Source organism: Phaenicophaeus curvirostris, chromosome 1 (assembly GCF_032191515.1).
Source record: "Phaenicophaeus curvirostris isolate KB17595 chromosome 1, BPBGC_Pcur_1.0, whole genome shotgun sequence".
NCBI lineage: Eukaryota > Metazoa > Chordata > Aves > Cuculiformes > Cuculidae > Phaenicophaeus > Phaenicophaeus curvirostris.
This window is the reverse complement of record NC_091392.1, coordinates 90,390,888-90,410,552: the sequence shown is the minus strand read 5'-3', so window position 1 is coordinate 90,410,552 and position 19,665 is coordinate 90,390,888. Positions and strand designations below refer to the sequence as shown.

The following is a 19,665-nucleotide window of genomic DNA, read 5'->3' as shown; positions in this document are numbered from 1 at the left end:
TCTGAGGCCTTCTGTTCCTCAGATACGTGAGGAATTCACCTGGGCAGCATGTTGTCCTGAGGATACAACCCAAAAAGGAAACCTGTTTACTACAAATCCGCTCAGGGAAGCCCAAGTCAAGATGCAATAAGTGGTGCTGTTAGAAATCGTGTTGATACCCTGCCGTGCTGGCCAGGTAGAACGTCGTGGAAGCTCTCTGAAAACATGCAGAACCTACGCACAGCTCAGTAGTCACTGGGTCATGTAGCATTGAGGGAAATTTGTTCTTTATAAAAGGGTAACCTAAGAGTGTCATTCTATGTACTTCCAAAAAATCTACTGTTTTGCTGTAGAACAGATGGCTCCTGTAAAACTTGCGTCATTAATTATTTTAAAGCTGTCTTTCGAGAGCCTGTCACAGCAGAATGCATCTATATATTATTGAGATATGTCAGACATGGCAAACTAACCCAACAGAAATAACTCTGCATGCTCTCATCTGTGGTCCTCCCTGGAGTGCATACCGAGGGAGGTGGCCTAACCTCATGCAGCCAGTAAGACCATGGTTAGAATGTGGGAGCCATTTTTTGGTGAGATACTAGATGTGCTGTTTTCCTGGAGCATTGTTTCACCAAAACCTTCTGCCTTCAGCATCTGAAAGTTAATTTCATTTCGGTGCAGCTGTGGAGGGGAGGCCCTTAGCTATTTCTGTGGAGCATCCTACTCTGTGTAGTTTGTTTAGAGGCATGTTGAAAGTTAATTCTATGGTAAATCTGTTACAGAAGAGAGGGAAGAGATAAGTGGCTGCGAGCAGACTCAAGGCACTTGAAATGCTGGCACTCAGATGAAAGGAAGAACTTTTCCTTCTTTGATTAGGCTGTGCCAGTCTCCAATGGCCACTTCTATGAGGTGTCCACTATCTGTTGTGGGATGGTGAGATGCATTGTCATGACTTCAACACACGAAAGGCTACCTCACTATCATCTTCTGCTATCTTTTTCTGTCATTTAGAGGTCAGTGATGACCTTCTTTCTCCTCCCCATCCAAAGGGAAGGCAAGGCCCTAATCATCCTGTTGAGTTCTTCCTGGCAGATGCTGGTGAGGCCTCCCTATCTACACAAACACATCTCTTGTCCTCAGATACTCCCACCGGACTCAGTCCATGGCAGCTGTGCTAAGAGCTTGTAGCACTATTGCTTTAACATAAACCTAGGCTTTTAAAGAAAATTAACTTGTTTGTGTAAATAGCACAAATAGGAACATTTTGAAAGGCCAGCCTGATTATTTGGTTTGGGTAATACAGCATCAGATTTGAGACTTGGGATTGGTCAGAGATTTAGAACAAAACCAGTTCCTTGCAGATGTACCCTGGTGTGCTGCCAGTGCCTGAACAGGAGGCTTTTGAACATGCTTCCATTTCTTGTGAGTCTGTATTTGTACCCAATTCGTGGGAAACAGGGTTTTGTCCCTACTTGAATGATCTGTGTGTGCACATTTGTGTGCTTAAAGACAAGGCAGAAGAGAGTGAGAATGGGAGTAGTGAGGGAGAATCTAGATATATGTTTTACCCAAGTCCCATCCAAGCACTTTCTCAGAAGTCCAAACAAGGAAAAGAGGCGATAAACATACACTAAACACCACTTGGCTGGAAATACTTCTGCTTTTGGGTAACTGGGAGTATATTGGGGATATGGCATGGTTCCATCTGGATTGTGTGTAGTAAACCAAACATTTTCTTCTGGAAGGAGGAGCTGCTGCTCTTTAACTTAAAAGCTTTTGTTTGTTTGATCCCTTTGGTACTTTCAGGCAAGAAAAATAGTTTTTCTTAAGTACCTTGTTCAAAGACTGGTCTATATAGAAAACTCTACAGTATTCAGCAAAGCAGTGCAGAACAGCCACACCTGCAATCACTCAGAATTTACCTTTTCTTTGGTGGTGAAATATTTACCTGAGGTCAAACTTCCTCCAGTACAAATGGAGCTAAAAATGTAAGCATTCTTCTATTTAAACAGTCAGGATTCTTTGAGATATCAACACATAAATAATTAGAAGAAGTACATAGAATTAGGGGATGTCCTGAAGACTTGCCTCTGCTCCAGACATGAGTATTTCCAAATCATTCAGGAACAAATTCTGCTCCCAGTATTGAATAGCATCTTTATTAGCAGAGAGCCTTTGAATATGCAGTAGGGCCAGAATTAAGGTGTTGCAATAGATTCAACAAAGCCTTTTTTATGCGTACTTAACTTTAAATATCTACACATATTAATGAAGCTGAGAAGGTATTCACTGGTCATCTCATCCAATCTCTTGCCAAAATTTTCTCTCTGAGTTTTATAATATGTCTGCAAGTTTCTGATGTCTGTTAGGCAAAACAACAGAAGAATATGCTCTGTTCAGAAATGCTTATGCTTAACTTCAGGGATGTGTTTATTAAGTGAAGCACTTGTAACTAGATGTATTCTGAAATGCCAGGAGGGTAATAGTAGGCAGTTTTCGGAGGTGATCGAGGTCTTCATGAGTCTGTTTCTGGAGAGAGATTGGGTGTCATAGAGGGCAGCTTTTAGAGTACCTGTTTCTCTCCATTGACTCTAGAAGGGGGCAGAGGTCATAAATTAGACACTGTGATTAGATGCCTAGCATGAATCTGTGTTGTTGCCCTCTTTCTGTTGAATAATTTTTTCGTATCTGTGAAATGCAAGGTCTTACAGGTTTTATCCTACAAGTACATACAATACCTAGTGTTAGTGTAAGGAGCAAACATACCCAAAGCAGGTCTGCTGATGGTTCCCTGCTGCCCTCCAGTCCCCACAACTCTCCCATCCCTATGTTCCCCAAATCCTTTTCTGCCATTTGCCCCCCAGTGCTAACAGAAAACAATGAGTTGGAGACTTTCCTCTCTCTGCTTTATATTCTCGCTTCATTTCCTTTTTAACACTTTTCTTGGTTTCTTGTATTTTCTAAGGAAACCTCTCTTGAATTGTGCAGTTGCACAATAGAGAGCCATAGACATCATTTGCCAGAGGTCATTTTTTGGTGTTTCTGCCAGACTAGAGTTTCTGGGACATGGATGAGAAGCTGGAGAGAATTCAAAGGAGAGCTGTACATATGATCAGCACTTGCTTAGGAGTCTTGGAATATGAAACTTACAGAGGAGAACTATAAGAATGCAACTATGTTCAGCCTGAAAACAAAAGCATGGGAGAAGGTGTGCAGGTGAAGGAAAGGCCTAGCTACTACCTATTAATAAGTTAAAGAATGCAATGTGTTTGTTTTCATTACTCAGCGAAGGTAGGGCAAGGAATAAAAAGCCTCAATTACAGCAAAGGAAATGTAGCTTAAATTTTATGAAAATCTTGGCAGCGTTTTAGTTATTAGTGGCACAAACCTTTGAATCTTCCTGGATGTGATAGGCAAAATGTGACAGAATTTTGCAGAGCTGAAGAAAGATTGTCACAGTTCATCCTACAAGGATGCGGATTGGACTCGCAAATCATGCAGAGTGCTCTATCAGCTGACATGAGGATGATGTATTGCTTACCAAGAGATTGGTTCATCAGGAGATCAGCAGGGAAACAGAGGTGGCCAAACAAGAGTTAATGGTACAGACTATGACTCATATTTGTGGTCCTACTTGATTACTGAGTGAATCTCTTTAGAACTGAGGATGGCTCCAAATAGCTCTGAGCTGGGCATGGAAGAGAGAGAGAAAACTGAGGCAGTTATGACAAGTCAGGCTGCCAAGAAAGGTGATGTGGGATTGTCAAATGCCTGACAGGCTACATTTATGCCGTCACATTAATTTGAAGTTTGAGTTTTCATTGAGACAGTCCAGGCTCTCTGACTGCTGGCCCACAATTTCAGTCTGGTCTGGGATGAGCCTGCTGGGTTCTTGGGCAGCAGTGTCTGGGCACAGCTGTTTCACAGCAAGCCTCTCCATGAAATGCTGTAGATGCAACCAGCTCAGTCCTGGTTGCAGGAAACTGTAGAGCATGACCAGGCACAGCTAGCTAAGATGTATGGACATGGACCAAGTAATCAGAAGCACAAGTTCATTTTTGCAAAGGGGTATGTGTTCCCTAATTGCTTTGGTGTATTCCTTCCTTCCCTGAAAACAGAAGCAAGTAAGGAAATCTATGCAGAGAAGACAGATAGATGTAAGGATGCTGGACTGGAAAGATGACCTAGGGAAGAAATAACTAACTCTGAAAGCTACAAAAGACAGTGAAACAGAGTTAAAAACATTAAAGAGGGGTTTGACAAGAAAGGTGTTTGGAGAAAAGATAGGGTTGGCAACAGGAAAAATGTAGGCAAGAAAGAGGACAAGTGAAGAGATTTTTTTAAGAGGTGAAGGAAATTAGAGTCAGGTAATACACTGTGCATGTAGTCATGCTAAGCACACAGAGCGTGGTGATGAATGTGGCCCCATGATTAGACAGCAGAAGAAAACATTCTGTATAGACTTAGACTGTATCCTGTTTGTGAGAAATGAAATTGAGCAATTGCTGCCAAGGATTCTTAGAAAAAGAGTAATTTTATTTTGAACAACAGAAACATCTAATTCAAAATTACTATGCAATAAGTAGGAATTGCATCAAAATTTGAAAAATAAAGAGGTCACCCAGTACTATCACAGTGTCTTCTTTTTGCCTGTTTTGCAGCCCTCCTGCTTTGTTTTCAGTTCTTATTCCAAAACTAAGTATAAGGTCAATCATTTTTTCCTTAGCAATTGCATCAGCCATAGGAATGTATCACGTGGTAAATGAAAGAGTATGAATAATTCAGAACAAAATTTTGAATCATTTAAAAAGGAGAAGCTTCACATTTCATTGTTAACCTGTTCCCAGATAACATGAAATCTATAAAAATCACATTGCAATTTCTGGAGCAAAACCATTTCTAGTAATTGAAGATATTCTTGCAATCATTTCATTCTATCCAAAGAACATTTCAAACTCAGAGATTTCCAAGTCTGTGTTTCATGTTTCATGAAAAAAATCAGAAGAATATTAAATACTGGGCTTGTGCAGCCTAAACATGAAACACCATACATATTTCCAGAAATTATTGTGGCCGTAAAATGTCATCACCTTTGTCTCTAAGGCTGATGGAAAATGTAACAGTTAACCAAAGCTGACTGTATGAAGGAACTGATACAGTCATCTGTTATCGTTATTGTGCATATACATGTGCCACCATCATCACTCGTTAGTTTGGGGGGTTTGGCTGCTGTAATACCAGCATGACTAGAAAACAGCCTGTGACTGGGCCTAAGCCAAAAAGCTTAGGAACAAATACACAAAGAGAAAAGCCAGCTCAGTACAAAGAATATTTTTTTTTTTCTAGTGGCAAGAGCAGGAGATTGGAGTGAGGAGATTTACAATTTTTCCCCAGTCACTGATTCAGTGTGTGGCCTTTGAAGAGGAACATTATCCTCTCCTTACTGAAGCTTAATGCCTTATTTTCCTCATCCATGAAACAACAATAGCAAGACTGGAACTATTCCACAGCTAAGATTGTGTGTTACCAAATGACACCCCCTTTCTAAAGCACTCTGAGACCCTCCAGCAAGAAATTGATGCAGAGGAGGCAAATGTGATGCTCATCATCTCACATGCATGCATCATGATTAATGAGTTTCAGGCAGCCGTTCAGGGCAATGAAGCCATTGGTTATGATGGTATTAATATGGGTCAGCATTGCTCTGACTGCAGGGTTAGCACCCACATTTCACAGGTGGTGTCAGGGCTGTGCCCTCCAGGGATGGTTGGGGATATCCTACCATTCAGTTCCTGCCCTGTTGATCTCTTCCCACCAGCACTCTGTTGGCTCACCGAGGCTCTGGGCTGCTGGCATGCAGGCAAAGTTCCACAGTCTGTCGGAGCCTTCCTTCTTGCTGAAAACACTCCGGACGGCCACGATCACCTGCCCATGTGGGCACTGGAAGTTGAAACCTTGCCGGTACACATTGACCCATTCATCATTATCTCCGTAGTTATTCGGACCGTAGTAATAGTCACCATACTGGCCCCATGCCACTGTCACCAGAGGCAGAAATACACAGAGAAGGACGAGGTCCATCCTAAGGATGTTCTTGGCTTAGAAATGCCCCACTGGTTTGTTGGGCTGGCCCTTTTATATTGCCTCTAACATTTGGCTTCCAGATGTTATGCTTCCAGATCCAAGTGCAATGTGTCATTGCTTAGCAAAATCTTCTCTGATTTACAGACACATCCAATTACTTTTAAGGTGGAATTCTTCATGCACAGTAAATCTTCAGGCCCTAGGAATAGGGTCTTACCACCACCACAAACCATCTGTGATCTCTCACTGCAGAGCTACTGTATAAAGCAAGATACAGATTGTAGTACAACTGTCACAGATATTCTACTTTTGTCCTCAAGACAGCAGTTAAAGTTTGAAAACTACTTTATTTGTATCTAAAGCTCTGTTTTAAGTTGCCAGTTTCCATCATTAGTAACATGTAAGAAAATGTGAACATGTGCGTATCTTCCTGCCCTCTTTTCCCTAAATATGTGTGACATAATTCTGCCAGTTCCTAGAAAGTAGGGAGTTGGACAAGGTGGGGAAATTCACTGCTCCTGCAGTAAAAAATCCTTCAGATATTTTGGTCTGGCTTGGTTGGAGGGGAGGTGGAGCCCAAATCACTGACACTGTGGCTTGGCATGGAAGTAGCCCATCCTGTGAAGCAGGGCATTGACTGCTTCCATGCAGAACTCATTTTGTGATGACTGTGTGTGAGAACTGTAAAACTGTGAATTCAGCAGATATTTTAAAGTGAGGATTAAGCACATAAGCAAGTTACAATGAAATAAGCTTCATGTGTCACCATAGCCCACTGAAACTTTTAAACAAGGCCCTTTAAGCTATCTTGAATTTGTCATGGGCTAGAAACATGGGACTACTGCTGAGGAACTGTTGTGCTGCAAATTCAAAATCTTATGGCCTGTACTTGGAATTGTGTTGATGTGCTACGTCCTCAGATAATTTCTTTATACGACAACCACCCTATTCAGGAAAGCATGGAATGATGTGCTTTGCTTACCTGTGTACTTGACCTATAGAAAACTGTGGGAATTGAGCACGTGTTAGCAAGATGGTCCAAGTCAATCTAACATACTCTACATATACATATATAGCCCATGTTGTGTTACTAGTGAAACGTATGATCCTTGCAGCGGCTCCAAATTCAGATCCTGTCTCTTCCAGTGAAATCACTGCGGGTATTCAGACACTGTTTCTTGCTGCAAGTTTCTCCTCTGCTCTTTTCACTTCCCCTCTTCCCTATATGGGCCACGCACACATACAAAATAAATGGGCATGAGCCTTTATTCTGTTATATTACCATAAAGAACATCCTCTATGGGAAACAGTGGAATTGCTCTTCTTTAGGGATCTCCAAACCCATTGTGCCTGGTTATTGATTTGCAGGAGCGTAAGCATCCCAGGAGGTGAATGTCTTTACTCACCAGCTTCAGATCTCAAAAGCTGCCTTCAGCCTCATCAGTCAGGTGATGATTTTGTGCCTTTATCTAATGGGTTTCTTTTGTAGAAGAGGCTTGTTTGACAAAACCGTTAAGTGTGGGTTGAGCTCTTTGCAGGAGCATAGTGCAGCAATATCTCAGTTGTCCACATTCACAGCCAGTGGAGATCCACATGAACCTGGAAGCTGAAAGCTGCTGATCCAGCTCAGTGCTCCACCTCCAGCTGTAGCAGACCCAGATGCCTGGGGAAGAGGGCTGTGGAGATAACACAGAATAGACCTGTCCTTGAAACTGTCCTCCTCTGGATCTCAGGTAGCAGTAGGGCACACAGCCAAAGCATAAAGAGAGAGGAAATTTAAGATTAGAACACCCATGGTTGTCTGATGGTCACCAGAGTGCAGACTTGAACTGCACAATATCACATAAGTTTTTCAGCTGATGCAGTAGTGTACGTTTTTTCCCTTTTACTTCCTCAGACACGTAGTCAACATCTGGGAGCACTGTACACTTCCGTATATGCCTGAGAGGCATTCTGGAAGACATTTCAGCAGGAAGCACTGCATTATCATATATATAATCCTCACCTCACATAACCCTTGGTAAGCACCATTCTCTGGAAGTAAGTCCTCACATAACCCACACAAAATCAGAGGCAAGAGGGGATGAGGAGGGCTCTGTGGAGAGTAGACACAGTCTCCCTTTGCCTACCTTTGACATGTGTGTGAAGCTTCGAGGTGTCTGGTAACTCTTCTTACCTAGAAACTACCCTGCCCAATCCCAGTTAGTGGATAGGGTGTCACTTCCATGCTAGACTGCGATCCAGAAGTGTCTTGGCTGTGGGGAAAAAGCTGTGTGTGGGAGACAGTGGATGCAAGAGATGTGAAACTACAACTCCCTGTAGCAGTCATGGCAACATAGACAAGTCCTCACCAGGAACTGGCTGAAAAATCTGCTGTTCTATGTTTCTGGATCCAGTGCTTTCTGGGTAGTTAGGATATTAAATTTCATGCTTCATTCTGATGCTGGGTAAAGCCAGAAGAGAACAGAATTTCTTATAGAAGGGATGTGATGGTTTTTAGTCACCTTGGGGAAGGGTGGTTTTTGTGAGTGGGAGGACTTGTGATCTGAAAATTCCTATGGGGGTTAAAAAAAGAGAATAGTATACATACATGAATTTTGTTTCTGAGTAATGTTTATTCAGCTCTGCAGTTCACAGCTGCTTGGTTTATGGAGCAAAGCTGAGGCTACACGCAACGTGTTTCACTAACATTTTACATCATTGCTCCAATCCAAATAATTCCACTGATATTGCCAGTGCTGAGAGTTGCAATTTTAGCTATGTTTCCATTGACTCACTGGCACATTAACCACTATGCCTTATTGCGTTCTGGCCAGTGACTCAAATACAGCAGTTCAAAAGCCAGTGGCTAGAAGAGCTACAAACTAGTCTGCAGCTTGGTGACTTTGGTTGGCTTCAGCTAGAATTTACACTAGGAAAAAACTCAATGATATTTAAAAACCAGCCCCTCTCTGAAATTACTTACTCTTTAATTTGACTTTAAAAACATCAGCTACATACCTTGTGCATCCAATCTTTGGAAAAGCAGAAAATGTCAATGAAGTAACAAATATGAGGTGCTAGGGCCAACATTTCATTATCAGTTTCTTGCTGTGGAATCTATTCTATTGGCTGGTAATTTTATTCCCTGTCAGTTCTTAGAAATGCTTCATTTAATCCATGCAAACAAGTATTTAGTTTCTGTCTTTCCCAATGAGAACAGATGAAAGTTACTATTCTTGATTTCCCCTCCACCTCACCTAACTTTGAAATTAGTTCTGCTTTGAGCACAGTTTGGACTAAAGGCCATAAAGAGATATCCTTTCATACCTGAATTATACTATGTTTCTCTCCTGCTGCAGATACCAGATGTAGCATTACTTAGCACTGCAGCTATTATTAGTGCTTTGGAGCCATTAGGAGAAATGCTGCAGTATTCTCTGACCGTGCCATATTACAGTTATGAAATGCAGAGACATTGCAGTGCTCTGAACAAAAAACATAGGCACAGTAGTACTATCCAAATGAATAAACATAGCTAGCTCAATGGTTTTTTATTTTAACACCCAATCTCTATACTAAAATATGCGAAAGAACAGAAAAGCCTTATTTTTTATTTGGCAAACACAGGGATGCTAGAGCTGCAATGAGAATAGCAAGGGTTCAGACTCAGCCAGTGACAGGTACAATTAGACCTGTGTCTACAAAACCGGGTTGCAAGAAAGTAGAATAATCTGATTTTATTGGAGTGGCCATGCTGCTGAAGATCCTGCATCTGCAAAGTTCTGACTCACGGACAACTAGGTTTTTTCCTTACTATGAGGGAAAAAGTGTTATTTCCCAGCACTTAATACTTTAGGTACCTAAGAGTAATTCCATTCCATGTTATTCAGGATTATAGACAGAATCTGAGCTTTGAATTTTGTGCTAGTGGAGGAGGCTGAGTGTGTATCCCCTGTGTGAGCCCTGAAGCCCTCTATACACAAAACAGGTATGGCAGTAGCAGTGACAGTAGCAGCAGCAATATAAGCCTCCTTGCAAGCTAATGCAACTGCATCATGGCATTTCACAGTGAGAAGAAAGTGGTTTTTATGTCAGCTGATTGCATCAGGGAGGTCGCACAGCTTGAACACATTTTCCATATTTAACTACGCAATGTCTCAGAGCAATGCTGGCAGTTCTGATAAAGCACCGTGGCTTGGATGAGTCAGGGAGGCTGCAGGATCTGGGAGCTGTAAATTGAATTCAGTTGCTGATTATTTTTCCATGCCATCTCTGAAGCATGACTTTTTTTTTTAAATAAGCTTCCTGCATTGTCAGTTTTTATAAAACTGTGAGGATTTGGGGTGCCTTATTATGTTTTTGAAATGAAGTTGCAAAAGCCTCGGTAATGTAGAGTAGGACGAAGCTGTTAGAAAGCTGTGCTTCACAAGGGACAAAGTTATCTCCTTGTCAACTTTTTAGCTCAAATTTATTACCTTCTTTCAGAGTAATGTGTGTTTTGAAGTTGTAGTTCATTGGTCAAGACTGGATATTTTTTCTAGCACCTTCTAATTGATGTTCTCACGGTACTTGATTAAATTCAATCACCTTCTTGAAAAATAGGAAAGGCTGAAAGCCATGGTAGGTCCAGTGATCTGCCCAATGTCCACCAATACCTCAGGACTGGAAACAGATTTGGAACTCCAGCACCTAGACAGTCAGCATCAGACTCCAGCCCTGGGAAAGGACACCTTTTCCCAATCCCTCCTTCCTGTCGCTTTCCTACAGAGACACTGATTCAGCTTCTACTTTGCGTAGCACTTTCTTTGTAACATGGAAGCTACTATTTAAGATGCTGTGATATCAGAGGATGTTGCAGAGCTGGTTTTAGTTTGGAAGTAACTGTACAGAATTCTGATATGATGCCACCTGGAATATTGCTGTGGAGAAAAAAAGCACTAGCTGCAGTGCTGTTTTTCCAAGTTTATCATAAGCTTTCGGATTACTTTTTTTATAGTTTCATGCCAACATGTGTAGTATTACATCACAGGATAAGTTATAGAAGCAAACAGGAAATAAAAAACTTAAGTCATAGAAGCTCGGAGGAAAGGGTAAGGAAGCTGCACTGAACCATTAGTAAAGAAAAAAACAAAATAGATTTTCTGGGAAGCTGGCTAGATGTCATGATAAATATTTTCCATTTTTGACTCTGAAACCTAATATTTTGAAAATGTAGTAAAAGTAGTCGGTGAACAACTGTTTCATAAATTTATCACTATTCCCTGAAAAAATTGCCCCCCAAAACTGAGTACAAAAGTGGTAGTCACGAACCTGTGTGACAAAACTTTCCATGCTCATACAAGGCTTTGAGTAGGTAAAAGCTAGAGAGAGAAGAACAAAATTGTGTGAGGGAAGACATCCTTATCAACTCCTAGAATGCCTACACAGAACATTCTGCTGTTAAATAACCCAGGAACCAATTGACATCTTACTGACTTCCACAGATCTCTTCCCCAGAATAATTTCAAATAGATTTACTAGGAGATATTTAACCAATTCTGATACAGCCATTCCTCAAATCTGGGCATGAGGAATTGTGTCACTTGACTAGTGCAGACGTATAGTAAGAAGTCACGCACAGCTTTTGAACAGAAAATCATGCATTTTTGTTCAGGTCCATCAGTAGTGAAGAAGTTAGATGATTCCTGCTCTTTCACATCCTGCATGGTTTAATCATGATAACACAGCCTTTTTCAGAGCAGTGATATAACTGTTCTTCCCCACTCTGCACATCAGACTGTAAAAGTTGCCCTATTCAAATAACTCTTACCATTTGTGCTAATAAATTCGTTCCCTAGAGTTGCTGCAAATTACAGAGCTGTTGCAATTACAGTGACTCTTCCAGGATCATTACAATGAGGAAAAGCCAATTTGATGAATGTTTGCAATTGCAGTTTCAAATGTCAGGACAGGCCATGGTATTTTTCCAATTACATGTCACTGCTAAAAGCTAGGTGTTTTTTCCTACTACTATTTCCTAAAAAGGTCTTTTCTTATTGCTATAGCTGTTGTTGCCACTATTTCTTTTAGCATGTATTAAGCCTAAACGGACAGGGTGTAATGTTTGATAGTGAAGCTGCCAAAAGTAAAGGCAAAAGTCTTCAGGCTACTGGAAATTCAGGTGGCATCGATTCAGGAGAGAGCCAGATGTTTCAGGCAGAGTCAGTGCTGAGCCTCCTCACAGGGCTAGCAGGCAGCATTCTACCATGATGTTTTTATACATGAGGTGAGTAATTGAATTCTTCTTTTCATGGAGGATCTCCTCTTTTTCCTCTTTTTTTTTTTTTTAATATAACAGCTTTATATTTAGTCCTTGAGCTGAATTCAAACTTGGCTATCTCTGTGCTAGTTAGAAGTTGGTGGTTCCTGTGCAATATAGCTGGAGAGCTTTCTTAGAAGAGCAGTCATCAGAGGCAGAAATGTTCCAAAACTTTATCTGACTCCTTCAGAAAGAGATTTCTTCTCCTGTGCACTTATTGGACATTTGAGTGAAATTGGTACTAAGCCTATTGCATAAGAAGTTTTGAATAAATCTATGAAAAATTACTTTCTCCCTCTCCCATTTTGTCCTAAGTTTGGCCTCAAATTGTGTAGATACGGTTGATTCTTGAAGCACTGAAAAAGTCTGTTGTGATAAAATAGGTAAGAAAAATGTTAAATTCTAATGTAGAAGTTAAAAAAAGGGCGGTATTTTGGAGGTATTCATAATCTGAGAAGAGATACAAAGGAGTCTCGAGTCCTATTTTGTTTATTCTGAAAGTTTCACACAAAGCTTTTTTCCATGTATGGCTCAGTTACCTTTTCTTTCAGTTTAATTTGTGGGACAGCTTTTAGAAATGGCCAGAGCAGGCAGCTGTAGTGTTTGCAAAATCCACAGACTACTTACTGACCCAGGGCTTGATAGGGCCACCCTTTTCCAGGGATGTGGCTGTAGCGCTCCAACTGAACAGCTGCGATCCTTGTCATGGAAACAAACCATTGTGATGGCGAGCAGGTTTCTCCTTCACAGGATTTTTGGTATCATTAAGAAGTTCTCACATGGCTTTCTCTAGAACAGACTGTGACCTACAGATCACAACATTGCTGTGAAATGCTGGAGGGGAAAATCTGAACTAATCACTCATAATAACTCTGCACAGACCCATGGGGTAAGTCTGAGGTCAGGGCTGAATTGATCTTTGATGTGAGAACGGCAGTAGCTGTAATTCACTTGCTGGTCATGGGAATGGGACTGAGCCAAAACCAGTTTTCTCTGAGCTAGATAGAGGGGAGAAGGGGTGAGAATGTGACTCGGTAGTGTCTCACTTTTACCTGCAATGGACTCTCTCTCTGCATGATCTGTCAGGTGAGTGCAAAGCAAATGCCGGGTAGAAACACTCAGGGCTTATGGTGTTTTACACATTTTTTTACTTTCTTTGTGCAGGCTTCTTGGTGTCCAAATAAAATCTTAAGGGTGCAGAATGATCTTGCCTTTTAATAGCCACTAAAGCTGGGTGGTATCTGGTAGCCCATGTGATGTGGGAAATGAAAAGACATGCTTAGTTAGTCCCTTTTGACCATATGGTTTGTGAATTTGGATAGCTGGAGTGACAGCATAATTATTGAAACCCAGCTCCTGGCTCAGCTCCTGGAGCCCTCTGTCCATTTGCATTCTAGTCATAAGAATGATTTGTCTTTTCTTTCTTTAGGTGTTTTTCTTTCTTTTGTGGTGCTGCAGATGGTGAGGGAATGGGAGTAGAGAGGAAGAGAAAATTCAGTGAAGGGGCATCTGCATCCTGTCGCTACCATTCATTATGAACTGGCCTTCTAGATTTTCATTTCTGCTTGGCCATTCACCACTCCTCACGTGACTGTCGCCTTGCATTATTGTAATTAGCAACTGCCAGCCCCAGAGATTTGATGGTGGAACTGAAAAAGTCTGGGAAGCTCTCTGCCAATTTAAAATTAACCTTATCACTGCACAACAGATTGTCCTGCTCCAGAAGTAGCTCCTTGGCATTCACACTGAGACAGTCCTGTGCTCCTGCTGTTGTAATCTAGATCTCTTGTCTCACTCTGTTCTTGTGTCCTCCCAACTCCCAGGGTTGCTTCACCCTCCTGCCTCTCCACATGCCACGCCTCTTTTCTGGCTATGAGAAGTGAATCTGCTAATGAGAGCATTCAAGGCAACAGTCCCAGAATCCATGTGGGTGGATGATAAATGTGACTTTCTGTGACTGTGTCAAATGAGGTCCATCTGCTCAACCTCAAAAAGATCCTCCTCCTATGTGCTCATCTCACTTCTCCTTCTGTGCCTGGGACTTCTCTTCCTGTGTGAACACTGCAGAGTACAAAACCACATGGGTCCCTACAAATTTGTGTGGCCATTGGTTCATGCCGCTGTCTAAGACTCATTATCTTTGCTGTTGTGGATACCTCAGCCACGTAGATGAAAGCTAGGTCAGATCTTCCTCCTCATGCCACAAGTTCCTTGTCTTTGTAAAGGGATTGTAGACTTTCTCCAAGTGTGACTGGCACTTGCTGTTGTGAACGCCCTTGTTACATGGCATTTACAAATCTCATGTCATTATCTTATAAGAAGGGGGTAGCTGGATGTCATCCTTGCTGCTACTCTATTTGGCTAATTAGGAACAGCTCCTGCTCACCTGCTGTGCAGAGGTAGCAGCACAGTGACAGCTCAAAAGAAGTTGGCCTGACCCCAGGAAATATTGGGGCTTCAAACAAAGAATTGGAATATGCAGAGTGCTACAATATCTGACGTCCAACCTTGGTAGCCATTGTATCTGTTCAGACAAAAAGAGCACAGTCAGATAACAAAGATCCTGGTGGGCCTACAGTTAAACTGGGTGATGAACTATTTCAGTCTATGTGGCAGGCAGGTTTGACACTTCCCTGTCTCAGATACTATTCTGATAGATATTGCATAAAACCAAAAATATATTTGCCTGACCTATTCTGTGCCCCCCTGTGTAGGTACAGGGTTTTTTACTTCCAAGTTCATAAAAACTGGTACCCCCAGTCCTTCAGGATAAGGCCATAGCCTTTTTTTTTTTTGGTAGTGTCACACTGCCGTAACTGGTTCTGATCCATTATGTACTTCTCCTCCCTCAACCCCCTTGTTGTTGCAAGCAGTTACAAGGATCACTATTGCTACAAATTGCCTCTTTCTTGGTTCAGCTTCTCTGTGAGTCTGGGGCAGATCGGCGTCTGCTTATCACTACAAGAAGAGTAACTGAGAGCCCCTGAAACATGATGTCAGTATCTGGTCTTTAAATGCTTGAGCTGTGAAGTTCCTGAACCTCCTTTCAAGCTTTCAAATATGCACATTTGCCCTTGCACCACACAGGTTATCATGCCTTATGCTCACCCATCTGGCAGGCCATTGTTGTAAGAGCACTCATATTTCATTGGTGTGCCTGGCACCATGCTAGATCCTAGCAGTATCTGTATTCACCAAGAAGCAGGAAAATGCCTACATAGCTGTTACTGTGTTTAGCTTTTCTAATCCCATCAAATTCTGATGGCTTGTCAACTACATCCACAGAATAATGCATCCTTTTCTTTGTGCTATGCTCTAGGTTATTTTATTTGCGTTGAGAGCTCCAACAGCTTTATTAGGGCAACAGACTCCCCATTTTTCTTCTCTCCTTTAGCATATTTACAGCCACTCCTCATTGTCAGATAACACTGTGATTCTGTGGAAAAGAAGATTTGAGAGTGTATAACCTTGGTGTTATTATTTGCTTTATATGGATAAATGAAAATAGTTGCCAGTGAATGTAAAGACAGATATAGGAAGAATGAATAAGAATCAGCAGAACTCTAAAAAATCTCTACAAAGTTTTACGTTTTGGATTTTCACAAGGCATTAGAAAGCAGGGATGACAGGCACTAGTGGAATAGTTTGGGCTTGTATTGTGTTACTGCCTTCAAGTGAATATGACATGATTAAGAGAAATTTCTGTTCATTACTAAAATGTCTGGCTGTCCACACAGCACAATGCAAAGTGTCAGCTCCCATTGGTTCTGGAGCTCGTGATTTGAGCTAAGCGTGTGTGGCTAGGTCTTTTATTACTTGCTTAAACTGCCTCTGTAGCCATACCCAGTGGTGCTTTTTGGTGAAGCATGGAGAATGGAAGGGTTTGTCTTCAATAGTCATCAAATATTTGGCACTAGCTGAAGGAAATAAGGGCCAGAAGTCACCGTTCTGTTAGTGATGGGTGGCAATGCTTCACCTTCCCCATGCAGCAATAGGTACAGCATAGTTCAGTTTGGAAAGCAGCTCTGGAGGTTTCTGGACCTCTTGCTCAAATCAGGGTTAGCCGAAGATCTGACCAGGTTGCTCATAGTTTTATCTAGTCTTAAAAAACTCCAAGGATGGAAGTTTCATTTTTCCACCCACAAGCAGAAAGTGTAAATTACAGTACATGGCAATGTAATATCTTTGTGACCAGAGGAACTTGGTAATAGAATCAAAGCTGCTGTTATTGTGCTACTTGTGCACTCCTCTGCTCTGCAGCTGTCTTTGTCACTATGCCCTTCAAAGTGTTACATTGAAAACGCTATGTTTTTCACTTTAGGAGGCATGTCCTGCCTCTGTGACCTTAGAATATTTAGCAGCATGGATACAGATGCATGCTACACGTGCAGTGAAAGTCAAAGGCTGTTTCTCAGCCTGTATTAGGCACATTTGCCAGCTCCCACCTAGTTATTTTTATGAAGGATGCAAAACCCAGCAGCTAAAAAGAGTGCATCAATGTTCTTTCATGTCAGCAAAGGGTTAGACCAATTGCCTGGGGAATTATATCACTGTTCCTAGCCCAGCAGTGCTGCAACTCTCCAGATGCCCTGGCAACCTTGCACCAAATAAAAGAACTGTGCTAATTGCTTGAAACCCTTTTTATAATGTCCTTCAAACAATATTTTTATATATTCAAACCTAAGCTTCAGAATATCAGCAGTTCAGCAGGAGGTGCTGGTTTAGTAAATCCTGGAGTCATGAGTTAATAAATCCTGACGTGCTGCATTTGGTCACAGCTCAAGCTGGCTCTGACACTAGACTGTTCTGGATCCTCTAGCAAATTACTTTACCTCTTCATGTTCCTGTTTGGCCTCCTGCTCATTTTCATTCTTTCTGGCCTGATATGGTAGGCTCAGTTGTTAAGTTAATATCTCTTACTACGGATTTGACAATCTCTGTCTTGCAGTCTCAGGCTACTAACTATTTGTTCCTTGCTTCTTGCTCTCTGTCTTTTCACAGGAAAACTCACAAGGGTCTCTATTTTGTCCCATTGTGGAAGAAGACAAGGAAAAGATTTTCCAACTATTCAGCAGAAAATGAAAAAATGTTTCTTACCCAGCAGTTATAACAACTAGTATGAACCTGTCTCTCTAGATACGTTTTCCTGACATTAAATGAATTTGACATTCACAGCTGCTTTTATTTCTTCCAAGAGTCTTGTCTCTTTTTTCCCCACTCAAATTGCTGTTGTATTCTGAAAATAGCTGTTAATATCAGCACCATGGTGGCTCCATATTTCTTCTGTCAAATTTACTCAGAGCACAAACATGTGGATTGACAGCAAGGAACTCCCTGGCTTTCGTGGCCTTTGGGCCATGGTGGAAAAGGCTTTTGCTGACTCATAACCCTGCAAACTTGGATTTCAGAGTCTGCCTGAACTGTGCAGGAGTGATGGAGAGTGATGAAGGAGAGCATGATGCACAGTGCTGAGAATAGGTTGTGCAAGAAAAGCAGAGATAGCAGACTGATCTCCCTTGTCCCACTCTTGCTGCTATGGAGGATTATATGACGTTACAACAGGCTTTGCCGTGAGTTGAATACGAATAGCATTTCTCCCGGACTGTAGTACAATCAGCAGTTTTTGCTGCATTGGCTTCATTGCTTTGCTTCTGTGCTCCAGTGAGCTGACTGGCAAAATCCAAAGCTGCAGGCTAAGATCCCCGCAGCACTGCAGACAAAACAATGTCCCAGATGTAGGAATAAGAAAATAATATGTTTTGTAAGTTCCCTTCACTTAGACAGAGTTTCCCTAGGGAACACTGAAAAACCTGGAGAGGGTGTTGCCGAAAATTTTTTCTTCACTGTTGTCCACTGCAGAGAAAATTATTTGCATATAGTTACAGCTCCAGAAATTGTATGATACAGTCTCTGCCCTCCATGGCAGAGAATTGCTCACTGCCTTCATAAACAATGGACAGATCCAGATGCCCATAAACGTGAGGCTGGGATAATAGGATCACTTATCATTTCAGCAAGATGAAACTCAATTAGAAAAAGCAATTTCACTGCAGCTTGTACATCTCTCACCAGCTCACTCTATCCATTTTTGTCTTTTGCTTACAGTCTAAACACGAGACTCTTGAGTAAGGATGATTAGGTGCTCACAGTGCTGGTCACAATGGGAACCTGATCTTCCTTCATCAGTCACTATCATCATTGCATCAGCATTTAATAGTTAACATTGTCTGTTCTTTCAGTAGGAGGCTCTACTGGGAACCATAGTGGTAACAAAGATAGAGCACTGCTTTTCTGAGCCATATTCCTTTTAGGAATATAGATGGCTTAGCTCTTTATGGCACCCAAAATGGCATTTTTCCAGAGATACTACTGGTTATTTTCTGAGTTGGATTTTCTCTTCTTTTGCCTGTCTGATACTTCTTTTACACGGTAATATTTTATAGATTTCTATCACTTTAAAGATCTTGATGCATTTATGTCTATGAGGTACAGAAATGTTATATCTTACAGAAGTGGGAAACTGAGAAGTATGGTAAGGTTTACTTGTCATCAAGGCCATGCACTGGGTTTATAGAAAAACTGGCCATTAAAAACAACGGGTCACCACCATTTCTTTCCCTGCTTTCAGCCATTCCCTTCCTTTGTGCCTAATCTCCTTCCTGTCTTCTTTTCCTTCTACTGTTTTGCCACTGTGTTATCCTCTCTTACAATAGGTCTTATCCCTCAAAGTGGGGTTTGTTTTCCAGATTTGTGAATCTGGATCTAATCCCCAACCATTCCTCTCATGCATGCATATGCTGTAAAGCACTCACACACTGCCAGTTCTGCTTTTCTTTTACATGCTAACAGCTAGGAATTTCTATAGCAATCTCCCAGCTATTTCAGGGACCTTGGACACTGGCAGTAATTCTCATATCTGCTGTTTTTTTTCCTTGTGGCCCATTATAGCTCTGGCATTTAATTTTGTGTGATAGGCCATTAGTATTTTGCATTATAAATAGGTCATTCTGAAATGTTGTGGTGCCTGCAGTGTGTGTAGACTTGGAGAACAGTGTTCCCTAGGCCCTTCTGGACTTGATATCTGTCATATGACTATGCAGTAGTAGCATGTGAGGATGAAGGCCATCTTTTCCCAGCCTATATTTCACAAGAAGTTCCTAATTCAAATTTTCTTTCTATTATTCCCAAACTGCCCCCCTGCCCCCAACCCTTCCTATGTGAAATCTTCAGTATTTGCTCTGCAGTGCACCCAAAAAGACAATTATCTATGTATGATGCAGCTGGATAAAGGGAAGTGTTTAGGGTTTGAGTGGGTTTTTTGT

General features: G+C 41.6%; 1 protein-coding gene across 1 annotated transcript in view; it reads right to left on the bottom strand.

Annotated features, from left to right (window-relative positions):
* Positions 1-6,093, bottom strand: part of DPT (dermatopontin) — a 31,436-nt gene extending 25,343 nt beyond the window's left edge. The window contains exon 1 of the mRNA XM_069868315.1: positions 5,762-6,093. Coding sequence (XP_069724416.1) covers positions 5,762-6,060 — 299 coding nt within the window. The 5' untranslated portion in view covers positions 6,061-6,093. The remainder of the gene's footprint in view (positions 1-5,761) is intronic.
* Positions 6,094-19,665: the final 13,572 nt, after the last annotated feature.